Consider the following 26138-nt stretch of genomic DNA (forward strand, 5'->3'; position numbering starts at 1 on the left):
GGTATTACGATTAACGAATATCAAAGCTCCGCAATTTAGAGCTTAGAGAGTCAACTTTTTCAGTGTACATGATGGTCGGAATGAAAGTAACCGCACATTTCGTAATAAAACTGTTGTTTTTCCAGTTCCATAACAAATCACTAAAAGTGCGAAACCACAGCTATTGAGCGATTTATTATTCAAAGCGTGAAACTGTTGACGCGCGAGTAAATAACGGCTCTGATCCGGCAAACAACCGTCACACGACGACCATCGCACGACAAAATATCGTGACACGACAAACGTTGCGCACGTGGAATAGCCAAATTATTTATTTACTAGCAGCCAGCCAGTGCATTGCTGTACGATTGTTATGACATTTTTAATACCGCCTGGTTCTAACAACGACTATTGTTAAAGCTTTTCAAATGGCTCAGTGTTTAGAACTTCGTAGTTCATAATAATATGTTTTGTTGATTTAATGGATGATATTTTGAAAACATTCCGCATAAATTGCTATCTTAGTCCAGTCAATAAAGCATTATAGATGGAAAACTGTAGAACACAATTTCTGACTTCAGGACTTTATTTAGACTAGTTAGGAGGTGAACATAGCAAAAGTCCCCGCCCATAGCCCTTGAGCCGGCGGGGAGAGGGGGGTTTAAAGGTGCCACTTTTCGGTTTTTCGCTTAATCCTCGGAAACTATGCATCCTAGTGACATGACAACTTTGAACCAAAAAAAGCATATTCAATTTGCTACAGGTGAGATAGACAAGTTTTTCTATAAATTGTATAGTTCTCGCGACATCTGCTCTAGAAGGTCTGTAATATTGGAAATTTTATTTTTGTCTTACATGTTTCCATCAGGAGAAAATCGACTAAATCAACATTGAGCAATCATTCTAGACATGCGGGAGCATGTTAAGCCTAGTTCCAGGGAGGGGACTGCACCGTGCGTATATTTAGACGAACCACTTTGAGCCACTATTGACTCCTCATCACTCAAAAACTACTGTGCATTAACACTTCAAATTTGGCTCATGTGTTGAGACTTGCAAGATATACATCAGTTTCAAATTTCATAAATATGCCTCAAACGGTTCTTTAGATATTGACATTCAAAAATCTACAAGTCTGACCTATAGACCAAATTCTAACCACTTCCAGATGACCTCGAAGGTTCAAATTTGGCATCCAGAAAGGTAGTTATGTAAATACATAGGAACAAATAAAAAACCAGTAAATTTTAACATTTCACATGTGATAGATAGATTTTAGTGCTCTAAATATCGATTTTTGAACGTCAATACCTAAATAACCGTTTGAGATATATTTATGAAATTTAAAGCTGATGTATATCTTGCAAGTCTCAATACATGAGCCAAATTTGAAGTGTTAATGCACAGCAGTTTTTGAATGATGAGGAGTCAAAAGTAGCTCTAATTGGTTCGTCTAAATATACGCACGGTGCAGTCCCCTCCCTGGAACTAGGCTTAACATGCTCCCGCATGTCTATAGTGTTTGCTCAATGCTGATTTAGTCGATTTTCTCCTGAAAGGAACATGTAAGACAACAATAAAATTTCCAATTTTACAGACCTTCTAGAGCAGATGCCGCAAAAACTATACAAGATATAGAAAAACTTGACGGTCTCACCTGTAGCAAATTGATTAAGCTTTTTTTGGTTCATAGTAGTCATGTCACTAGGACGCATAGTTTCCGAGGATTAAGCGAAAAACCGAAAAGTGGTTCCTTTAAACCCCCTCTCCCCGCCGGCTCAAGGGCTAACTTTTGCTATGTTCACCACCTAACTAGGCTAAATAAAGTCCCGAGGTCAGAAATTGTGTTCCACGGATTTCTCTCTACACCGTCGTTAAGGCATTCATTGACTGGACTATCTAGCATAGTTACGGACTTCGCATTAAACAGCAGAATATAAATTAGAACAGAACAAAACAAATTACATCGAAAGCAGCAGCTTCACTTTTAGGAACTGTTAGCAACTTTTTATTGAGTAAGTATTTAAATCTTCACTCCAAATAGCTGGGAAAGCCCATGGTGCGATTGTCAAGACACATCGGCTTTGGTTACAGTTTAAACATCCCATTTCTCTTTGAGTTTGCTAACCCATTGATCATTGTAACACGTAGATACGTCTCGAATCATGTCACTTAACCTTCATTACCCATACAAAGTTTAGTGTGTATTAGCTCGGCGGTACACACACGAGCCAGTTCATTCGAGATCGGAAACACAATTAGCAAAGCTGGTGTGTGCTTAAACCACCTGTTCGTACAAGTAATCTTATCATGAATAGTGGAGCGTCTTGCAGTTTACAAGTTTGTACTAGTTCGCAGTGTGGCTAAGATCTGTGGCTGTGCCTTCACTGCGGGCGTGGATAGCGTCGTGATTGGCGTTGCATGAATAATACTGATCAAACGCACGACCAACAGGTTATCAATATTTGATGGGACCTTGAAGAATATCTGATTTTAAGTCTGAGTTCCGTCTAATTATCCAATTACTATTTTTTTGAAATCTCATGAGAAAGCTTATAATAGAATATTCCATTTCAATAGAATTTATTGCAAAATTTGGTTACATAGAACAACATGTAACTGCTGTTTCTACTGCCTTAGATGCTGACTTGAGTGACAGATTACAGATTAAAATCAAAATCGGGCTCATCATTCTATACACTGGATTCAGAAAGGACTGAATTGCATATTTTCCAGCCGTTGCTGTTCTTTACCGCTCTCAACAAAGCAGCGTACACTTCCTGGTAATACTAAAATAGCGTCCGATGTAAACAGTTGCTCGCCGGACAGCGGCTGTCCGGGCCGGACGGCAGAACTAATTGCGCCGCTTCCATTAACTATTGTTTGGGCTTGTCGACGTAGCGCGCTTAAATACAGACGAAAGCGAGACATTGTCTTGTTAGTTTATACAAATTGTATTCGTATTGGGTTTCAAATGGATCATATTTTTGAATTCAAAACAACCTTCGTCCATACAACTTGAGTACTCGTACACTATCCATGGTTTAATAAAAAATAGAAGCAATATAGAAGAATGAGTAATATGCTAGGTAGAGTAACTATTATTAAGTTACCTACTTACTTTTGTATTGAAGTCGGTAAATGCTTTATTTATAAACTGGCTGAAGCTACTGATAGCCGTATTCTAGACTTACTTGTTTACCCACATGCATACAGCATATTAAAATCTTGTAAAAAGTAATCAAAGTATTCAAATTATTCAGCTTTAGACTAAAAAGCAAAATATTGTTTGATTTTTATTTATTACAAGAAGCTTCAGAGAAAGGTCGTTTCAAACTTTTTCCATGAATAGATTGTAAGTGATTCATGCGATTCAACAACAGGACGAAGTCTCTTTTCGCCAATTATTACATTTTAATGTGGCCGGCTCAAGTTTTAAGTGGCACATTTAAAAATGGCACGAGATTGATAAACTTGTTCGAAACTGCGACTCGACTTGGAGCTTAGTTCTTACGTAATAAATACAGGGGATCCCGGGGGAAGCCAGGCTCTCGCCCTCGGAGCCGTCTCTATAAAATATTTACACAATTTATAGCAGAAAGCACTGAGTCCCACTTTTATGGCTCGCAACAGAGATAAAAAATGATTTAAGTACACCAAAAAAGACGCAGTTTATTTTTAATTAAGTCGCCGTAAAGTTCGGATCGCCGGAATTAATCGAGTCTCGGAAAGGATTCGACAATCGTTTCGACAAGAATGGCTCGTTCTTATGGAAAAAGTTCAGGCGGAGGCAAAAAGAACAATGAATACCTATTATCGGTGTTCGCTACGGCCGCGGCTGCAGATCGCACTTCGGTCGGTTCTTTTTGGAACAATTTGCTTTCAGATGATTAGGTGTTGATGACTTTGTTAAATGTACTTCTTCTTTACGGACTAACTTGATAAAACCTGAAGGTCAAAATCGATGCAAGTGCATGCTAAAGACGTAAAAATTTAAGACTCATGGATGAATCTTTCCTGCCGTAAATACTTAGTAATACCAGATGAAAAGTTTGTCATTTTATTTCATCACGATTTTAAATTATTATTTGCACTGATCAAAGAGCTTCAATTAAAAACCTCGATAAACTTGCAAAGGCTGACAAAAAGCTGCAAATCAAAGTAATGAAAGGGTGAAATAATTGAGTCGGCCACCAAAAGGCTATTGATCAATGTAACCCTAATCGCATATGGATAGGCCTCGGGACAATTTTCTTTATGAGTCCCTGTGGACTGTCAAGACCTAACCAAACACAACAAAAAGTGAAGCAATAAAGCGCTTTACACGGCCGTACTCAAAAGTTGTTTAATTAAAAAAGGTCGTTCCGTCACAAATATTTACGCGCACGACAATCGGGCCTTGAAAAAATTATTATAGCACCTCATTAAAACAAACCCGGAGCCGAAGCGGTGGAATGAATGTGGAAAAAGTCGGCCATGTTTTATGCATCAGGCTCAGGTGCCTAAATTAAATTTGGGAATGCAAATGTCAGTCAAAAGTCGCGGGGAATTACCGCCACTTCTCAGCGTCTTCATATCACGTTTTTTCACCCTCCCCGACATGCCCCCTTGAATTTTTATGCGCGTCATCGCAGAATTATGCTCGCCATTTATTCGCTTTAGTTATAACGGAACGGGATTTTAAGGAGTTCACACTCAGGTAAGATGAATGTCTTAATTTTAATAAATTTCGTTGATGTTTTGTTTCGCTGCGTGTGAAGATTGATGGCGAAACTTAGCAGCATCAGCCGGCTGAATTAACTTTCTAATGTATTTATTTGTTACAACATCTATATTAGGTATAAATATCTTTCATGGGCGATGAAATGCCAAAAACATAAAGCATTCAGGTAATGAAGGGATATAATTTGAATATTAACTGCAAAGTACTACTACCACAGAATAATAATAAGTACTGACTACTTTCGATACTTACAGACGTAATTCTGCATTAACTAAAAAACTTTTATTGCTATTAAATACTTTCATAGATATCATCCCGCGTCATTTCGTGAAGCATTTGGGGTAATTAAACACGTATTTTGCGCTTTCTGTTTGCGTTCCGCAGAGCACCTGATATTGCAACTTGGATGCAGCGACCGTTTGTCCAACCTTCACTAGTCTGAAGGATTTACGATATTCAATTTTCCAAAGTTGGCCATTGAGACCTATGATTTGTAATTATTCTCTTAAAACTTTTTTATTTCCCCATTGCTTTAGCATCCTGAGACTTTCCTATTCAAAAATGTCTAGAAATACCTGAGGTAGACATTTTGTAATAGTGACGTCAGTCGCCGTTCTTTCTGTTATTTATATTTTGATTTCAATTCTTTTAAAAATCTCTTTCTCGCTTTAACTAAGTTATTTAACCTATGTTTTAATTATCTTTTAGAAACTATACTCTTTATTAGGAAGATGATAAAAAACCTTTGTTCCTACGAGAAACAAAAAACCCTTTTACTCTCATGTGTCTAAAATACCAGCCAGCCTGTACGGGAGGGTTAAAACGTTCGGATTTACGACCAAATTTGGGGCCAGCGCAGTAATCAGAGACCTGTATCGCTGCAGAATTGCTACGCAGCGTCGGGCGGCGCTGGCAATAATTATGGCGAAAGATAACACATTTTTTGTCCAACGCTTTTGTCTACAAACGTACGTTTTATGTATGTAGTAGGTACTAGAAATAGAATCGTTTAGCGTTCATACATATTTTCATTATGTCGTTATTTACAACTATGTAAAAATTAATTCGAAACTCGTATTCTGCAAGGCAGAAAATTACAGAAAGAATATGAATAGATGTTTAGTTACTTTTATCTAAGTGGAGTCGACGACGAAAGTCGAAAAAGTGAACTTAAATAACCATTTATCCCTTGTTCACACTATGGGCAGGTCGGCATTAAGTCTGTGTAAGTACCTACTCCTACGTCTTTTTTCGTTCTTTTTTCAATAAAAAAGGGACGTGCTTCGCAAAGTTGTCTAGGCAGCCAGTATTCATTCGTCACACATGATAAGCCACCGCAGTTCGCGCCATAAGTCACTGTTGCCAACAAAACACACTAGTTCAGTCCTTTGAATATTCAACTCTACATGTACTTAATAAAGTGGTTATTGTAAAGTTCCAAGGTTTAAAAACTGTGACGTAGACGTCAGTGAAGTTATGACTACAACATTTGCAATAGAATGTTTAGTTACCGCATTAATACTGCAGTTAATGTTATGTAAAACAACGACGCTATATTCGCTATCATAGCTTCTTGTTTGGCATATTGCAGTGCTACCTACATGACGTAATTAACATAAAGTCTTATGACCTAAAATAATTTTCAGGATTCGAATAGACAACGACAATGACATCCTTACATTAAGCAGGGGCCCAGCGAAAAATCCATAAAGTAAATACATAGATGATAAGGTTGATAACGGCGCTTTTTGTAGAGATCGACCCGCGCCTTATCGCACAAAGCTCCGTCCTGCAGAGCCTGAACCCTTTCAGGAGCTGATCAATGCGTGCGCAATACAAGATGTGGAGTCGGGCGGCAAATAATATGGGCTATATTTAGATGAAGTTTTGCAATACCGCACTGAGCACTCATAATTTTACACACATGAGCGTCACACACAATCTCTCTATTATAGTAACTTTATCATTCACCCAAGGGACAATTATTTAATTGTAGGGACCAAAATTTTTATCGATCTTTTTAAATCTCAAATCTGTATTCTTTCTGCAGGGTAGAAATCTTGAAACGTGTAAAGAACAAAATCCTTCGATATGTAACTCTCATCACTTGCACCTCTGAGAGATCAGATACGGCCTCAAGTCCGGGTCCAAATCCCAACAAAGTGAAAAGCTCATCCGCGAGCTAATGTCGCGGCCGCGGAACACTTCGCTGTTTGTTCGCTAATTCCCCACTTTCAGCTTCTTGTTGCCGAAGGACTTTTTAAACAGCCCTTTTAGAGAATGGATTAATACGACCAAACAAAAGACGGTAATTCAAATTCATTCCGGGAAAATGGGCAACCGAATAAGAGAGCTGCACGTTTGTTGTAATTTTAAATCTATTTCAGAATTTACTTTTGTGGTTTCTTCTGTCCCTGATTCTAGCAATCATGATACTGTTACTTTTGAATTAAAAATAAGAAATTGGATATTACGCTACGAAGACTACGAAAATATTCATTCGTAGTATTTCGTAGCACAGGCGCTACGGTGTTGTTTTCCGTAGTACTCGTAGTTCGTAGCCCGCAACATGATTTACTTAATTATTTTTGTCATCGATTTAAACCTATTATTCTAAAGACATACTCGTAGGTATTTTTCGGTTTACTACTGTGCAAAAAAAGCGAGTAAAGCAAAGTGTGTCACATCTACTATTAGTGCTAAAACTAATCTTTCGCAGATCTTAATTGCGCATGAATTAAGGCGTTATAAAGTTAAATAGTTTTAATTCTAATATTATACTAAAAACTCCAGATACGTTAAGTTTGAAACAATTATTTCCGGGACATGCACTTCACGCCGACCGTAAAACTTTTATTGGGTCATAAAGCGGCGCGATATTGACTGACTCCCGATCTGTCGGCAATTTGCCGCCGCTTCATAAAATATTTAAATAGCCCTTCTTTAATTCCACGCCTTTTTGTTTCTTCGCTGAAACTCGTTTATTCGTTAGTGATATTGGCTGTCGGTTTCTGTTGTAAATAATTAATTAAAACTTTTACACAACAGCAGCCAACGCAAGATAAAAACATATTTGATAGATACCTACAGATATTAAGACAATTTATTCTTTCCTTAAAAATCATATCACGGTTCCACCTGCAGTTGCAAATTCTTTCAATTCTCGTTCCACGTTTAATTAAAAATATCAAATCGGGGAATCCCACATTCTCCACCTCTTGCCCCGACGCCCCGGCCGCTCGGCTCGTGTCAGCGTGAGTAATTTCGATCAAATTCTAATTAACCACCAGCTCCCAAAACCTATTCCAATATACTGTACAAACAGCAATCCAATACGCTGCCGGAGACATTCCTAATTACGTGCTAACCCCCAATTAAATTAGGGGATGTTTCTTTTGCCCCAGCCGCAGATGTGTTTTCGGAACGTTCTAGATTAATAAAGTGTAAAATTGATTTGCTGAGTCTTGATTATAACAGTGTAATTACATTTGATGAGGTAATTACGTCAGGCGCGCGGTAAACCTAGCCAATTATTAGGCTATGTCTGACATGCCCATGCGTTCGCAGTTCATTAGGACAGTCCTGATTCCAAATAATATGTCCAATTTATAAATAAAAACATAATATAAATACGAATATCGAGTTACATCCGTATAAAAAATGTCTTCAAAAAATTATGACGTTGTAAATCAAAACAAAACGAAATTATGTTGAACTCAAAAACATAATTCAAATGATGTTAAAAACTAACCCACGTTTAGTATCTGGGGGTATAAAGAGATGACATTATGCAATAAGACTTCCTGGTTTAGTCGAAGTTTAGTTAGTTTTTTAAGTTTAGTCGAAGATAACATTTTATTTTGAATATGATTTATATTAGGCGTCCTGGTTTGTCAGAAAATATGGTAACCTTAGCCTCACCCCACCGCGTGTGTGGCGCGAATATCCTGAACGCCATTAATATTAAATGAGCAATTCTAATCTTGTGCTATTTAGTTGATCCACAGTATTATTACTACATTCGAGTAGGCATATTCCGCGTACGTCTGTACCATTTACCATGCCACGTCATATTACACACTTGAATCTAATTAAGGTATTGTTATCATATTCAATAAGACTTATTTATTTTAGAGATCATTGTAATAGCTATACCATTATTTATTTTACATAGGTACATGTTCTGTGCAAGTGAAACTGAACAGTATTACCAATTGTTTGTTAGATCTTTTATAAGAATTAGTTGGTATAAAATAATTTTAAATCTGTTTTAGAATTTAATCTAAAGGACAAGAACACAAAAGATGTCACAAGGCGCCTAAAAGTTTATTCAGAGTTTGTTTCTCAAGAAATATCTCGTATCAAACTACAAATAAATAAATTTGGAGTTTGACTCCTTCGACCCCAGACTAACCGCGCAATAAATAACTACACAGCCGTTACAAACTTCGAAAGTCGCCTCGATATTGGACTCTACGCGGGAAGAAATAAGATAGTTGTTGTTTTTTCGTGTCTGTTAAGTAATATAATATGAATGTGACAGTTTCCATCTGTATGCAAATGCGGGTGTGCTCAAAATGAATACGTCTTTAAATAATATCTCCATCACAGTGTCGGCGATCCGCTTTTGTTTTGCGCGTTTGAAATTTTCACGATATAAAATCTCCTTTTAACCGGATAGAAAAGTGATACCCAGTCAATTTTGAAAGCAAAAATAAGAAAGAGCCCAATTTATAATAGTTTCGTGGTATTTTCCCTTTTTTGGCAGTAAAGACGAAAGTGAAATAACTAAAACTCTTAATCGTTCCGTTGGATGATTTTAAAACGCTTGTGTAGAAAAATAAATTTTGTATTAACTTGTGGCCCATGATTAGAACTTGCAAAATATACTGCACGACGTTTAATCATGAGCCGAAAAACAAATTATGCAAAGAATTACTTTCAACTAATTTCAAGAACTTTAGCTCTAATAGTAATGTATAATACGAGTGTACTTATTGGTAAAATAAGTCTAAAATATTTTAAACAGAATTACAGGATTCCAAATTAGATTTTTCAATATTGCTACTTTTATTTCACAAACTTTTATTCACAGAAAACATCGTAATATTTTTATTAAACGTAAAATCTCAATGGTCAGAGCGGTCAGCCGGCAAGTGAAACGCCATAGATTCGAGTCCCATTTGAGACGGTAGATTTTTTCAAGTGAGGAATGATGCTCAAAGTTTATGGATGGGGGCAATGGAGGCAATAAAACACTTATCGTTGCTTAATTGAATTTATTCCAGGTGAAGTATTAGTGCAGCGCGGCCCGCCGGCAAACGAGGATTGATTGCGTCATTTATAAGGACGCGATTTGATCGCTAAACGTGGGGTCGCCAAGTTATAGGAGTCAAGCGAGACTTTTGAGATTAAAAAACTATGTACTGATGCAGCTCATACTGTAGAGAGTGCGCTTAATTGTTCATTTGACTACCCTTACATTACGTCTAACTAGGCGATGGTTAGAAATCGACCATTGCTCGTCGCAGTTCCTCACGGGACATGGCAACTTTAAACATAAACTTCACGAATTCAAACTAGTTCCGTCTCCTTTTTGCGAGTGTTCCACTGATGATGTCAGTCATGAGCAGTCTGCCCATCATATCTTGTGGGAGTGTGATCTTTGGAAACATGAACGTGATATAATGCTTAATTCAATACAAAATACATCTGTTTCCGCAATTTATTACACCGATCTTGTCGCGACAAGGAAAAATTTCCGTGCTTTTAAGCGATTTTGTGAAAAATATTATTGGCAGGTAGTTGCTAATTGCTCATAAGATAGGCCCCCTTAATTTAATTTATTGTCCGTGGTGCATAATCTTTTCTTATAGGTTTTAAACCTTTGTTTGTCACCTGTCATCCGCTTTGCAATGGAGGGAAGTCGAACCTTAATTTGAACTCCTCCTATGTTCTTCTGATTAATTTCGTTGCGGGTCCAATGACAGTTTAACTTTCCCCCGGGACAAACTTGACCTTCATTGGTTGGGTTTTTGTGGCGGTCAAGCTGTAGATTCTGGCTACACAGGAGTTGCAGTGGTGGGAACGAGAGGTGGGAATAGTATTTTTACCCTTACATTACAGTGCACTCAATCAATTAAAATTTTATATCAAGCGTAATTACACATTTATGGAAACATTTTTTAGCTTATAGCATTGCAATTACTCAAAGCTCAAAGGTTTTAAGTGTTCTTCCTAAACTTTTTTTCTTACGTCCTAGCTATCTCTAATTCCTGATTTTTTTAAAAATTTGCTATCAAGGCAAGCTATTGTTAACTATAATCTCAGATATTTCGCACTTTTCGTTGCCACCCTCGCTTCGCTGAAGCCCATCGCTCAAGACGTCCCGTCAAACATCCCCTTATTGTTTTTTTATGTTCTGAATTATGCCAGCCGGAGCTGTGCGTTATGTGCGCGATTATTTCGCGATCGCCTTTTTATAGAGCGGTTCCTCGTGATTCTGAAAGCAGAAAAGTTATGTCAGAATTCAAGAAGTTTAATGTTCAATTTACGTGGTAAAGTACTAAGTCTTATTGCTTTTTTGATATATTACTTTCAGTATTACATAGTCGTTTAAATAGCTAGTTATTTTGTAGGTTAATCGCAGTGGCTGTTTAGTAGTTTGTAGCAGATTTTCTAATTCATCCAACTGGGTAAATAGGTACTCCCCACAACATAATATCAATGTAAGAAATGTTTCTTAATACGCTAGCGTGGCTTGACTCAACACGGTCGGTGTTGTAGGTATTTTTTTAATATCAAGGTATGCAGATGCGATCTATGATGGAGCGAACTTTCCCAGAAGCTTGCCCGTTGTGTGTTTAAGACCTCAGATTTCGGGAACACAGAGTTCGTTGATGGAACCTTTAACGTACATTCGCCTACTATTACGGGTAACTGAAGCGGGCTGTATTTTGCATTGTGGTGGGTTTCTTATAAATAAATCATGCATCAAGAAGAAGCAAGGTATAATTTTTTTGGGCAAACCAACCAACATAAGTTCAACAAGAGATATTAAAGAAGTTTTAGAAATGCAATTTAGTATCAAAGAGGATTGCTGGTGCAACTGCCAGAAACAAATACTTACTTGAACCACAGTATCTCGAGCAGCAGTATGAGCAGCGCCAGCAAGGCGAGCAGCGCGAAGGCGGGCGCCGCCTGCCCCATTAGTATCAAAGAGGACTGCTGGTGCAACTGCTATCAACACCTACTTACTTGAACCACAGTATCTCCAGCAGCAGTATGAGCAGCGCCAGCAAGGCGAGCAGCGCCAGTAAGCGAAGGCGGGCGCCGCCTGCCCCATTAGTATCAAAGAGGACTGCTGGTGCAACTGCTAGAAACAAATACTTACTTGAACCACAGTATCTCGAGCAGCAGTATGAGCAGCGCCAGCAAGGCGAGCAGCGCGAAGGCGGGCGCCGCCTGGCCCATTAGTATCAAAGAGGATTGCTGGTGCAACTGCCAGAAACAAATACGTACTTGAACCACAGTATCTCGAGCAGCAGTATGAGCAGCGCCAGCAAGCGAAGGCGGGCGCCGCCTACCCCATCAGTATCAAAGAGGACTGCTGGTGCAACTGCTAGAAACAAATACTTACTTGAACCACAGTATCTCCAGCAGCAGTACGAGCAGCGCCAGCAAGGCGAGCAGCGCCAGCAGCGCGAAGGCAGGCGCCGCCTGCCCCATTAGTATCAAAGAGGACTGCTGGTGCAACTGCCAGCAACAGCTACGTACTTGAACCACAGTATCTCGAGCAGCAGTATGAGCAGCGCCAGCAAGGCGAGCAGCGCCAGCAGCGCGAAGGCGGGCGCCGCCTGGCCCAGCGCGAGCGCGCGCGGCGCCCGGCCCGAGCACGCGGGCATCGCGCCGCCCACGCGCGCCTGCGACGCCGTGTAGTGCCCGCGCTCGGACAAACGCATTAGGCTGGAAACAAAATGTGTTTTCAACCATGAAACTAAAACATAGATTCATGTTATTCTTAGTACAGCTTGTCTTAAGAGTCGATCACCGTTTCGGTGACATAAGTCAGTGATCGGTACTGTGACGGTACCATAGCGCTGACTTCGGTAAAAATTAAATATTGGGTGACGTGAAGTGCCAAACTGCGGAAAATGGCAGAAGAAATACATGATTAATTATTTTATTATTCAGGCAGTTAAATACTGCACAGTATTTTAATACACCGCCGTTTTTTTCTACGTTCCATCATACATAGTTTATGACTTTACAATTCAAATGGGTGAGGAATACGCTTGCGTGCGTCAATGCTCGCTCGTGATTGTCCTGACGATAAAATATCCCAGGAGGTCGACACCTCATGCGACGACCGCATGTGTTTTGTTTTCCATGCAAACTCGTGAAGATGAACGGGCCTGGTACAATGACGAATACACGTCCAGTCCCATACGCTGCCGTAGAGAGTGACATTGGAAAAAAAAATAATCGTAACATTAGAGACGATAACCATAACAAAACATCACCCTACATCGCCCTAGTACATGTGACAATGACAATGTAGTCAGAAAACTTCCAGCTACGGAATTTGCATTATCATAACATTTTCACGGAATTCCATCACAAAGGAAACGTCAGTTAGGTACAGGAAAATCAGAAAGATCAATGAAGAGTGATCTTACTCATAGTAAATGCCGAATAAGAAGCAGTGGCAACAGGTTTTGTAACCAACCTCCAAATGAAGAACTGTCCGTAGGGGCTGCGCTTCTGGGCCATGATGTAGACGGGCGCGGGCGGCATCATCTGCAGCGAGCCCAGCGCGCACAGCTCGCGCTCCTCGAACGAGCGCGCCACCACCTGGCTCGCGGTGTACGGCTCCGTGTGGTACGCGTACACTGCAGACCAAGCATAACGTCGATTGAGTCAGAAAATGCTATTTATCTTGAAACGTCAGAAGGGAAAAAATATTACGCGATAGCACAAGTCAATGACGAGTGCGAGGCGACGCGTCACGGTAGGCGCAAGGAGCGAGAGTGAATATAAGCACTCTTACAGGGCAGACATCCTAGACAACATCTCACTTAACATCATGTTATTGTGGCCAAATAACTGCCCTGTGCTGCATGAAAAAAAAGATCAAACCAGTGACAATCCTTGCTTGCCGCCTTCGTGCTACTATGCGACACAACGCGGCGTGCTTTCGGTGTTTTCAGTTTTGTGTTTCGTTTAAGTAAAAGTCTCTTACCGCCTTTGCGAACTAGATTCATGCCGTCTTCAGGCAACTGAAAGATAGGTGTAGTTCTTTGCGCTTGAATCACTTTCTTCTCTCTTAATTCATCTTCTTTCGGATTCTTGAAGCCACTGAAGTAGTAGAATCCAGGGTTCTGCAATAAAATAAAAAATTAAGCTACAAAAGCATGGTTGAACCAAGAATAATACGAGAATACTAATTGAAAATATCGTTATAGGTACATTAATTTACCAGTTTTTCCACATAGTGGTATTACTGTTGATTTGAGCAACAATGCTTAAAATAATATTGAGTACAACAATACAATTTTTTTATGCATAACAAGGCAGTTATTTGACCACAATCGCACCTGATGTTAAGTGGGATGCGGTCTAGGATGGTACACATCTGCCCTGTAAGTGCCTATTCACTCTCACCTTGAAATTGTTATTGTTACTCACAGCAAGCCATCCCTTCGCGTAGCCAACGTTCTCGAAGACCAGCTCAAGGTCGCTGGAGATAAGTGCGTCTATGGAGGCGACGCTAGGAGCAGCGGCGTTGAGCAGCCACGACACCACGCTGCTGGTGTAGTAGTTGTACAGCAGCATGCTCGTCAGCCCGATCACCAGCAGCGTGCTGCGGCGCCCTGGGAGTATGGGTACAACGATGAGCGCGTTCACGGAGGCGACGCTGGGCGCAGCCGTCCAGTTACCCTGGGAGTGGTAGTTACAAAATACGGGGCTGAACTTTATTATGATGCACTCAAAAAGGGACCCATTAAGAATACCTACTTCAAACTCAAAGATTGATTGATATGCTTCAGTGGAAACAAAGAAAATAAGCCAGGTTAACCAATCTGAAATTCAGATCTATTTATATAAATTAGGAAGCAAATCATCGCATTTGAAGAGTTTCCAGAATCGAACTGGCAAGTGGGGCTAATTCTGATACCCACCCACTCATACGTAATATCGGAAACTCAAATAACGTATTATCAAGTTTATCACCCTTTTTACCTATAAATAGATCGCTTCTACTAACCTTGACTTGAAAACCTTTCTTCTAAGAAGATAACGCCATCTTCGTATGCTGAAAAAATATTTCATGCAAATACATTTCCAGTTTGAAATGAAACTGTCTTAGTACCACAGAATCTTTGGAATTTTAGATGCAGTAAAATTTTACAGTTTCCTCGAGTGCTAAATAGCTTGTCGAGGAACAATGTAAGATGCAGCTCGACGATGCTTAATAGATGGAATTAATGGAGATAAGGTGGTAGAGCGCATTTTGCCGCCACTCGCCGAATAAGGTCAACGGACACACAGTGGAAACCGATTCAGTTGGCTCGTTTATTATAGTTCAACAGCGAGTTGAACGATAAAATCTGTCATAATTAATTCACAATGACACACTAAAAGTAATTTTCAAAGACCATCATGCCTAATTTATTTTATTTGGAACACCCTTTCTAAGTTAAGATAGAGCCAGTTGCTTAGTTTGTGTCTTAGTTTAACTCGATAAATTTTATTTTTTAGTAGACTAATATTACAACTGACTCATGTCGTGTGGAGATTGATTTAGATAGATACATAAAATGTACTACATATAACCACAGAATACTAGGTTACCTACCGTTCTGCTAAATGCATTTGTCAGAGAAACTAAAGATTAATGCTTAGTGCTTTAACGTAATTAATCTGACCAGCAATGTTTGTTTAAATGTTCCTACTTTATATCCTCGTCTATTTTGGCAACAATGCAGACAAAATGCGCCCCTATCGCCAAAGATAACTCGGCGACTGTTTAAAAATAGACAATCTTCAGCGAGAGTGCTTTGTCTTGTTAAGTGTTTTAAAGTTTAAAATGCTCGATAGACTCCGGCGCGGGAACTATTAAACTGCTAACTAACTAATAACTACTCATTGAAGTGGCGCGACACTTAACAGAATACTCGGAAATATGACTCTTCAAACAAACAATCATTATCTAAACGTTTTCATTAAAAGTTCTAAGAATAGCGATTCCTATAAGGTTTCTTTTAAATATTTTTAAACACTTTGTTGCACAAACGGTGTACAATCAGTGGACTTCATGCTAAAAGTATTGCCCGTAAATAAATCTCGTAGTGGCAGTTATTAGTACCACAATGTATGTAATCTCTCCTCTACTTTTTTAAAAAGAATATTGGAAATTTGTGTTGCAAAAATTACTAACAGTCGTGTTAACCCCTCGTCGCTAAATATGCTTGTGTTACAAATGGGTTCACCGTAATAGTCAGGCGACGGGGTACAAACCAGCGTTCCTCTGATATCAAATCGGCCAGTCTAACCCCTTCACCGTTCGGCTATCGTGGCTTCATGACCACTACTTAGGGCGCTTTCACATTTAGGTGACTTTAGCAGCGCGACAAACGCGGTGCCGATAATTTCATTCTTTGTGACAGCGGATGTCTACCATCACATTGTAAAAACGCCGCTGCCGCGCTGCTGTCGCGCTTTCGTCGCCCTGTGGCCTAATTCACGTATTTTGACAGTCAAGATCTCGCTGACGTTCAGAAGTCGTCCCATTGAAAAACAGTTCTAAATCCGTATTCACAAGCGTCATTTTCGATAGAACGATTACTCGATAGGGTCGCAACTCGGCGATTTGTTGTCATTGAAGTTTTGTTACGTCGTCCCATTGAAAAACAGTTCTAAATCCGTATTCACAAGGGTCATTTTGATAGAACGATAGGATCGCAATTGAGTGTTTTGTTGTCGTTGAAGTTTTGTTACGTGATAAGGCTACTGGTGAAGGCGGTCTTACCCTGCTGGCACAGCGCAGCGACCACACTAAAGAAGGCGTATAACCCGGGCTTGGGCCGGCCTTCCATGGCGGCGGACACCGCCAGCACCAGCGCGCAGGCCAGCGCCGCGCCGCAGGAGCACCACCACACCCCGGGGGACATCGGCGTCAGGAAGCGGTTCTCGTACTCGCCCACGCCTTTGTCCGGGATCAAGTAGTAGAACTTCGTCCTTGAGGGATACAAATGGAATGAGCATTTATCTTTTGACTAGCGGCCGCCCACGACTTCGTACGCGTGGATCCCGTTTTACCCCCTTAGTGATGCCTACGTCCATAACATCTACCTGCATGCCAAATTTCAGCCTGATCCGTCCAGTGGTTTGGGCTGTGCGTTGATAGATCACTATGTCAGTCAGTCAGTCAGTCACCTTTGAGTTATATAGTTACGGGTCTCATAATGTATACTGTTGACAGCATAATGTCAAATCGCAATTCCGAATGAGTTTTATAGGATCTATGTGACCTAACACACATGCTGTTTTTGTGCAATAGTGAAATGTAATATGGAACAAACAAAATGTTCAATACTCAAGCATGGAAGCCGGAGGGTGGAAGATGTCGACCCACTCCAGCCACTTGGGGAAGATCCTCGCGGTGGTGCACGAGATGTCTTGCTGGCGCCAGTACAGAGAGTTGGTCACTGTCTGCAAAAATACGGGACATTTCCTTGCCAACAATTATCTGTCTATCATTTTATTTGTTTCCAAAGAATACTTACCAAAGTTGAGTTCACCACTGGCTCACCAATCCATCGGCTAACTATTGTGTAATTAAACCTGAAACGTTTATAAGTAACTTTTCCAACTCGCTTTAGCAGTATGTTATTGTTATTGCAGTCGAAAGGTTATTGAGAAATTATATTCACAAACTAATACTTTTTACCCAAAAATGATTGCACGAGAAGTCTTAAGATGGAGATGGTATGAAGGAAGCGCTTGCCGTTAAGTTTGTGGAAACGGCCGCGGAAACGACTCGGGAACTGCACTCGGCTTAGTGGAGTGAACGAGCTTGCATTTTTGAAATTACCATGAGCCATACGTGAGTGTTGCATAGAAATGCGCCATCATGGCTAATTGAAAAAGCTAGTTTCGGTTCGGTGCTATTTGCTTTATAATGAAAATGACAAAACCATTTACTGTATCGCTTTTAAGATGAGTTTTCTATATTATAGAAGAAGTAAGCTAGAAGGTATTATTCGGTATTAGGGTGATCATTACGCCCCAACCACGTCATGTACGAGTTACGGTGCTTTAATTTATAATTAGGCAGTTGAAATACTGAAACTGAAATCAAATAAAATATTATATTACCTGAAGTTATGCTTCTCCATCAGAGCCTTCAATAATTGCGCCGATATTTTAGTCATAGCGGCGACACCAGGGGTGTATTTTACGTCCAGTAGCATCTCTGGTTTGAAGACATCCGGTTTTTCTAGGATCTAGGCATCATGAAACAGGAATAAAAAATCTCAAACTAAATGAACGTAAAAATATTCAAATATGTACTTAATTACAGAAATCATAATATTAAGACAAGCATAGATGAGTTATCCCATAATCTTATTCTAATTTCCGCCATTACCAGGATCTCCAACTCGGCCGCCATTGAAACCCAACCAGTGAGGGTTGAGCATTCCCGTGGGATATTCAACTGTCTTAGAACTCCCTAATGAAATTAATCAGCGGAATAGATGAATAAATGTATTTGTTTCTTACCACTGATACAGCACGAAGCGTCAAATTGTGGAAATCCCAACGCCTATAATATTTGAAACCAATCTTTTTTATTTCTAAACCTGAAAATAATATGAAAATGTAAATTCTGACAGCTGTAAGCATTCACATATAATAGTAATAGAAAAGTAATTCTGACAGAAAGAATAAAACAGAACAAACAACATCGGGCTTCGAAATAAAATACTGAAAAATCGGTCAATTGCGTGTCGAATGAGATACAGCCTGGTGAGGGTGACAGACAGACAGAGAAGTCTTAGTAATAGGGTCCCGTTCTTACCCTTTGGGTACGAGACCATAAAACTTATTCGTTTTAACGGATCCCTTGCCTGTGCCAGGTCCCCAGGCGCCGAGGTGCTCCGTCTCCAGGTCGTTTCCCTGGATGCGCCCGAAGTTGTACACGTCTGTGAGTTGGTGACATTCCCCTGAGAAAGTATATTCCACGATATGGTTATAATTTAACTACAACTGGTTTCAATTATGCTATTATTCGTTTATTTATTTTTACTATAATTTAAACATTATTAAGTATAATAGGGAAATTCCATAGTTTAAAACTGATAATTCATAATTAATTGCAATACCTTTAATTATCTGTGAAAATTCGAAAATAATTTTATGGTAATAATAATCCTAGTTTATTTATTCAAGTAAAATTATTTTACAGTGTTGGACTCGTAGTAGTCGATTTTATTTCAGACTGTTATGTCACATTAATAGGCAACGATTATTATAACACACAGTAATTATCTTGTGAGGGATCTTCGACAGCGATAATTAATACCTCACACAGCCTTGAACTGAGGCGGGGTATGATCGTGACCTTGCCATAATGAAGTAATTTCAGGGGTCTATCCAATAGCGATTTCGATGTATTGTCTCAAACATCTCTCTTACTCACGGCAGGATTTGGCTTGAGGGTAAAGGATGGATAGTGACGATATAGCTGAATTCATTTTATGGACTAAAAGTAGGACCTTATAGTAGTTATTTTGGTTCTATAGTATTAGATAAAATAACCTGTTGAAGTCTGACATTAATCACTATTAAACATACTACGTTTCTCAAAAGGATAACGACATACATGACATTGAGCTGGAGCCCAAAATACCGACAGTATGTTACCGCTTTAAAACACTAAACCAGTGATGTTATTTCAGTATTCAATTAAGCTTCAGGCAAGACTGAAATCTTTGTTTTTGTAAATTATGTTATTACGAGAGCAAGCGAAGCGTAGTTACTACTAACTTAAATAAATGTATTCAAGTGAGTATTCAAATTGCGAATTTAACACTAGTTTTGGGAAATTTCCTACGCGTTGAAATAGTTTTCCAGCATAACCACAATCATCATCATCATCTTTTCAGTCAACCGAGATTTCTGATTTAATTTTAGAGGAATCTATCGCTTCTAATGTTAAGAATATAAAACCTTTTAAAATACCTACAGTAAAAATAATATTTAGAGCGGAGGCGCACACCCATCTGACTTTCTGTGACAGATAGAACTCCACGTTTACAAAGCCGCGGTAGACTCCTTGAACATAATATTCGTTTCTCTAATTGATAAGAATCACTCACCGTCATATTGCGCCACGACGATGTCAGCATCGACGCTGAGGTTAAGTCGTTGGAACAAGTCTTCAAACGTTTCGTTGTGTTTCAACAGCATGAGCCACATGTGAGTGGCGTCAAACAATGATTTTGCCGACGCCTGAAAAACATACTCGTAAAAAGATTCAGTTTTATGAAGTACCGTCGTCCGTACTCATACTTTTGCAAGTTATTTTATACAATGGTTCATAATTTTGAATAATCAGATTACGTTGACACCTTTAAATTAATAAGGTACTGCATTGCAGAGGCAAATCCGGTATTTGTGCGTTCGAACTCTAAAGCGTATTGGGGATAATGTATTTACATTTGGTTTTCGTTAATGTTAAGTAATAATTTTGAATGTCCCCGTTATATGCGAGGACAAAGGTGAACAAACGCGGCTTTCAAACAAAATGGACTGTGAGAGGCTCCTTTGATTCGCGGTATCGAGGAGGATTCGGTCCGCTTATGTTAATTATTCACGAACATAAAGGGAATTTATCCGTATTCTCTTGACAACTTTTTCTAATTAACGTTTTTACTTGAAACTGTGTCAAAAAATCTTTGCAAAATATTATCTAAATTAGTGTAAACAAGGTAAAGTTTGTTATACTGCTGCTACTCATCTCACGAATTGTCGGTATCTTTTACAGATGGGCTGCGCCAGCCAAGACGCGGTCTTCACACAAGAACTCTTCGCAGATGCTTGTCAGCTATCGCCTCAGCTATAGCGGTGTAGGTAAGTAATACGCATCTGTTTTTTTACCCAAGTCATTTCAAATTGTGCAAGAATACCTTACATGTTTCTCTACTCGAAGCTTACGGGACTATTCCCACCTCTCGTTCCCACCACTGCAACTCCTGTGTAGCCAGGATCTAAAGCTTGACCGCCATAAAAACCCAACCAATGAAGGTCAAGTTTGTCCCGAGGGAAAGTTAAACTACTCGAACCTTGTATTGTGTGCCACTCACTGCCATAACTCCCAGTAATTATGACGTAATTAGAAAATATAATATAACTTTTACCTCTTCAAGTATGTCAAGCGATTCACTACAAGACAAATCTAACAGAACCCCAACAGGCACGGTCCACTGCCGGAGAAACCATTCCAAAGAAGTCTTGGATTCGTCTGTTCTTCGCACTGACAGTCTTACGTCTGTGTTTAAAAACTTGTTGAGCATTAATTTTGTTTCTAGGAAAAGAAATAATACTTAGTTTACAATTATTATTATTATTATCAGTTACTTGAACCGTTAATGTAGTTGATGCACCCTGATATTAAATACCAGCTCCATTTTGCTAATTAAAATGTTATGTTATAAATTAATAACACATACTTCAATATGTATTTTTAAAATACAAGATACATTCATATTGCAATATCATTTAGTTTTGACGTAAAAAATTGATACCCATAAATATTATGGTGATTAAATTGTAGTTAAGTGCGGTGTAATAAATATTTTACCGTAGGCATTATCGCAGGATAAAAAACATAAGTATTTCACATCTTTATACATGAAATAATCAAACGACAAATCAGCCACTTCACGCTGCAGTCCCTCTGAACCTTTGAATAGCAAACAAAACACTATGAGGATGTTCATGATCCCAGTTTAAACAACTAGACCAAATAGCTAGCCCTACTGATGAAACCTCTGAGAATGAGTCAGAAGGATTGTAGTCCATTATTTTATTGCCTCTTGAAGGTTGTTTCAAATACGAAATGACATTGATGAGTTTTATTATTAAACAGCACTAACATTATTGCAGACGTGAGTGATTGGCAAATTGCTATTCGCGGCCATTTTGTGCAATCTAACGCTTATCCTGTCAGTCTTGAGCAGTTTTCGAGAAATTGTAACTGATTAAATAGAATAGGGGCTTAATAACATGACAGAATATTATGATGTTCAATACGAATTTAACGTAGCCTCACACTTGGCTGATTTCTAAATAACTAATTACGAGTACATTTATGGTAATTGATCGTGTAGAGAATCAACGCACATAATTATGTCATGTTCAACACTTGAAATATTTATTTGTTGTACATTATTCATAATATTATTATTATTAAAAATCGTATAAATTGTATTGTAAGTAGAAAAATATTCATCATCACTATACTCTACGCAGACTCGTGGCAGGCGGGGCCATACCTAAGTAATTTTTGAAACAGAGATTTTTGAGACTCGCCAATTTTTTATTAATTTATTACGTATCAAAAACAATGCTATGCCTGCGTCTGTGTGACGTCACCCATAACCAGTGTGAGTGCGATAGAACACGTGATATGCACTGTTTTATTATGACACCGCCTGCCACGGGTTAGTAGTAGTTGCGCACGATTTTCCTTTGCACGAATGTCCTTTCAATTATATTTTTTTTAGTAGGCGTTTCGCCCGGATATATCAAAAGAATTAAAAACGGGTGCGAATCGACCCCTTTGAGAACTAGTAATCGCATACCCTGCCACGAGTCTTTGCGCCGAGTATAGCTATTTAAAAACAAAAGAAATTCATCTCCTTTTTAACCTTTAGCTACTGAGGTGGATTTAATTTCACGTAAACACTGACGTGGGGGCCTGAGAGGCCCGTACATATGTGTGCTTATATTTAAAAATATATAATCTTTTTAGGGTTTTATGTTTAATAAATATTAATAGTGGTTATATTTAAATACAATAAAACGATTTTTATGTAAATTATTTGTTAATAAGTACGTATTATTTCAATATTTAGAAAACATGTAGCATTTTTTGGCAAAAATCTCATGAAATCATGATTCACAAAGTTATCATGAAAAATATTCATTAATTCAACAAATCAACTTAGAATCTTAATTATCAATAGTCTTTTTAGCTAATGATATATCAGTAATCCTAATATGAAAAAGGGGGAAAAAAATTACACACATCAAATAGTGTGAATTAAACACAGCCTGAATAAACTTGCTTTGCTCAGTGAAGGAAGCTATACATATTTTTAAAATGTAGATTTCATTTGAGTCTTCAAAATACATGTATGGCACTTGGTTTCATCGTTTAAATCTTGATAGACAGGTACAGGCTTATCATTTCCTAGCATAAGTGCCAAAAACTACTGTTCTTCTATTTTTCGTTAAATGCTGGTTATATTTACTTCCGAGATACCGCTTTCTCTCGGACGACGTACTGTGGGCTCCATATTATAGATTTTTTCAAATTATTTCAAGAAAAGACGACAATTAAATGAAAACTATAGACAAAAAAAGTTACGCCAATACTGAGGTGGGGGCCTGAGAGGCCCACAAGAAACTTTAAAATTAATTTACCTACTGAAATTGCGCGTGCAATCACGTGCACCGTTGTTGACAGCCTCGGCGCAATGAAACTTGAAGGTACTAAAAGATTCGCGTGTTTCGTGCACGTGGGAGAGGAGAAATTCAACAATTTGACTTTTGCAAGGCCTGAGAGGCCCCCACGTCAGTAGTTAAAGGTTAAAAATGATTACCTATCACGTGCTCACTACTTACTGTATTGCACCAAGTAACTAAACCTACTTGGTAGTCAGCAACCGGAAAAATAAATTAAAAAATAACCAACACTTGCTCGTTTCGATTTCCTAGCGGTTTTAAATCCAAGTGCCATTAATATTTTAGCAAACTGTATAACACTTGAAATAAAATCCGCTTGTATTTGCCGCTGCACACTTTAAATTAATTGAAACTCGTTTCCGAGCATGTTTTACATTTAAAACCGAAGTAGAGGGCGGTTAATAAATCTGTTCGTACATTTGTGTCGGTTCCAGTCATTAGGAAGGAATACGGCGCCGTTGCCGCGCGGTTGTCGAGGCTTTTACAGATTTACAAATTAATTGTACGTGTACTTGTAAAAATGTTTTCGGCAATTAGGGCTTTGCAATGGAAGAAATATTTTTGAAATGAAATATAATTTCATTAATGGTCTTATTTGATAAATGATTGCTCAAATAACTTAGCAGAACCTTTTATAGCTGATGAGAGAAGAAGTAGTTGACTGTCGCATTATACCGCGAGGATAGCTAAGACATGTCCAGTTGGTAACTAACTGAGAATGAAAATGATCTTCTAAAAGCCAGTCTACAAATAGGGATGACATGTCCACAGGTCAGCAGTTCAGGCCATGGCGTCTCAGACCGTAACCGCAATCGTTACTCTGTTCCTGATTACCTTTATTAGGCAGACCGTTCTCCGGCCGACAGTAGCTACACTTAAACGTACGAGTAAGTATGACTCACCGCCTATTACGACAAACTGAAGTCCGCTGTGGCCTAACCAAAGAGACGACTGATATGAGCGATGCACCATTGTTACTGGTACTCCTCTTTTCCTTTCTTTCTTATCAGTCTAGGTCTTCTCGATCGGCCTTTATTACTCGATACTAAGTCTACATTTGACCACGATTTCACCTAATGAATAACCAACACAACTATCAAATCTCAGGATAAAAATATGTCAGGTAATGGACAATGGCATAGATATTATAAGAATCGTATAATCTTAGAAAAAAGCACTTTTACCTCTTTTGTGTATTTAAGTATAGGTAAGAGATGACGTGGGCGTTGGTTTTGTGTATTCACACATCTAAGCAATATTTTATACATTAAGTTGATATTGATAGTACGATCATTCCAAATGTTTACTAGACATTGTATAAGTGGGTAGATTGTTCGTCAAAGACCGATATGATTTTATTAATAATAATGAGGGTAGTTATTTAAAATTAAATTTTATGAGGGTAGTTGGTTTTGCTTTAATAATAACGTGTGCGGTGCAGTTTCACACAGTTGTCAGGGCGTCCGGGCGCGCTGCGGGACGGCCGCATATTTTATCGATATTCGCGTTTTGGTGGCTCAGTATTACGAATATTGGTTTTGTGGCTTTATTTAGTGGTGTGGTGACAAAATTGTAACGTGTCAAGTGTATCAAGTCGTATATTATTTACACCGCTGTTTGCTTTGTAAAAGTCAACGACGGATTGCATTAGTGCGTCAACATGTAGGTAAGTAAGCACTCGTTATTCATTTTAGACAAGCGTTCGATTAATTTGTGAATCTGTATGTAGTAATTTAACTCCATATTTTTGTGTTTATGATTTTTATTAAATACCAACGAATTGATGATGTAGGTAGGATTATTTTACTTGGTCATTTTACTAATGAAATGAGACAATGAGTTATTATTCATTTTTGCTATATGACTAAGTGATACTCGTACATGGGTTGAATAATTACGGAACTTCTTGAAATTAACTCATCCCACTAGTAGTGACTTGCCCCACTAAAATCAGAACTTTTTACACCGTGAATAATTGAATAAAGTTGAAATTGTTATTTTTTGTGAGCCGAGCCTCTCCGAGAGCCTTGTTAACTGGCTTACTTAGACCATTACCGGGAATTATTGAAAGAAATTGTTCCCCTCGAGACATCCGGACATTGCCCCGCGAAAAACGTCCGATCTGCTTGAGGGGGCGAGTTCATAAAGTCCAGGTTCGAGTGGCCGGCCCGTCCCTGGCGCCGGAGAAAAATGATCCGACTTTTTTATGGTTTCTGTCGTACTAATGTGCTTCATGTAGCTCCATTAGGTACTAATTAGCCGACCTTTTGAATGTCCGACCGTTTTATCTGTGCATAACATAATTTGGCTCATTTAGACGGATACGCTCGGGGAAACGGCATATTAAATTAAGCGCGAGATATTTTTTAAATTAACACATCGGACAAATTTTCTGAATATTTTATTCAGAAAAATTTTTGCTCAATGTTTATGATTGCAGTTAGTAATACATAAACTCGTTTAGTAGATAATCAAACGTGACCTCGAATTTAGTTTGCTTTCATAGCACTTCCTGGTTGCAACCCATGCAATCACAAGCAACCCTGTATATTTACGTGGTTACGGGGCGTAGAAAAGAAGCACAAAAGGCGGGGCCAATAAACAGGCCCTCGCTGCACGCCGCGCTGCTACACGCTGCACCGGCCGCCTGTTACACCGAACTGTAACCACAAATAAAGTT

General features: G+C 38.9%; 1 protein-coding gene across 1 annotated transcript; it reads right to left on the reverse strand.

Moving 5' to 3' along the window:
• Nucleotides 1–12435: 12435 nt before the first annotated feature.
• LOC135071405 (ionotropic receptor 75a-like) lies at nucleotides 12436–21708 on the reverse strand. The gene is made up of 14 exons (XM_063965196.1): nucleotides 21570–21708; nucleotides 21127–21293; nucleotides 20086–20218; nucleotides 18835–18930; nucleotides 18488–18567; nucleotides 18083–18210; nucleotides 17491–17548; nucleotides 17301–17416; nucleotides 16734–16942; nucleotides 14970–15017; nucleotides 14390–14574; nucleotides 13944–14082; nucleotides 13431–13593; nucleotides 12436–12667 (listed from the first exon to the last, which is right to left on the reverse strand). Exons 1-14 carry the CDS (start codon nucleotides 21706–21708, stop codon nucleotides 12436–12438), a joined length of 1893 nt encoding a protein of 630 aa, XP_063821266.1.
• Between the last annotated feature and the right edge of the window lie 4430 nt (nucleotides 21709–26138).

Source organism: Ostrinia nubilalis, chromosome 4, assembly GCF_963855985.1.
Source record: "Ostrinia nubilalis chromosome 4, ilOstNubi1.1, whole genome shotgun sequence".
Lineage (NCBI taxonomy): Eukaryota > Metazoa > Arthropoda > Insecta > Lepidoptera > Crambidae > Ostrinia > Ostrinia nubilalis.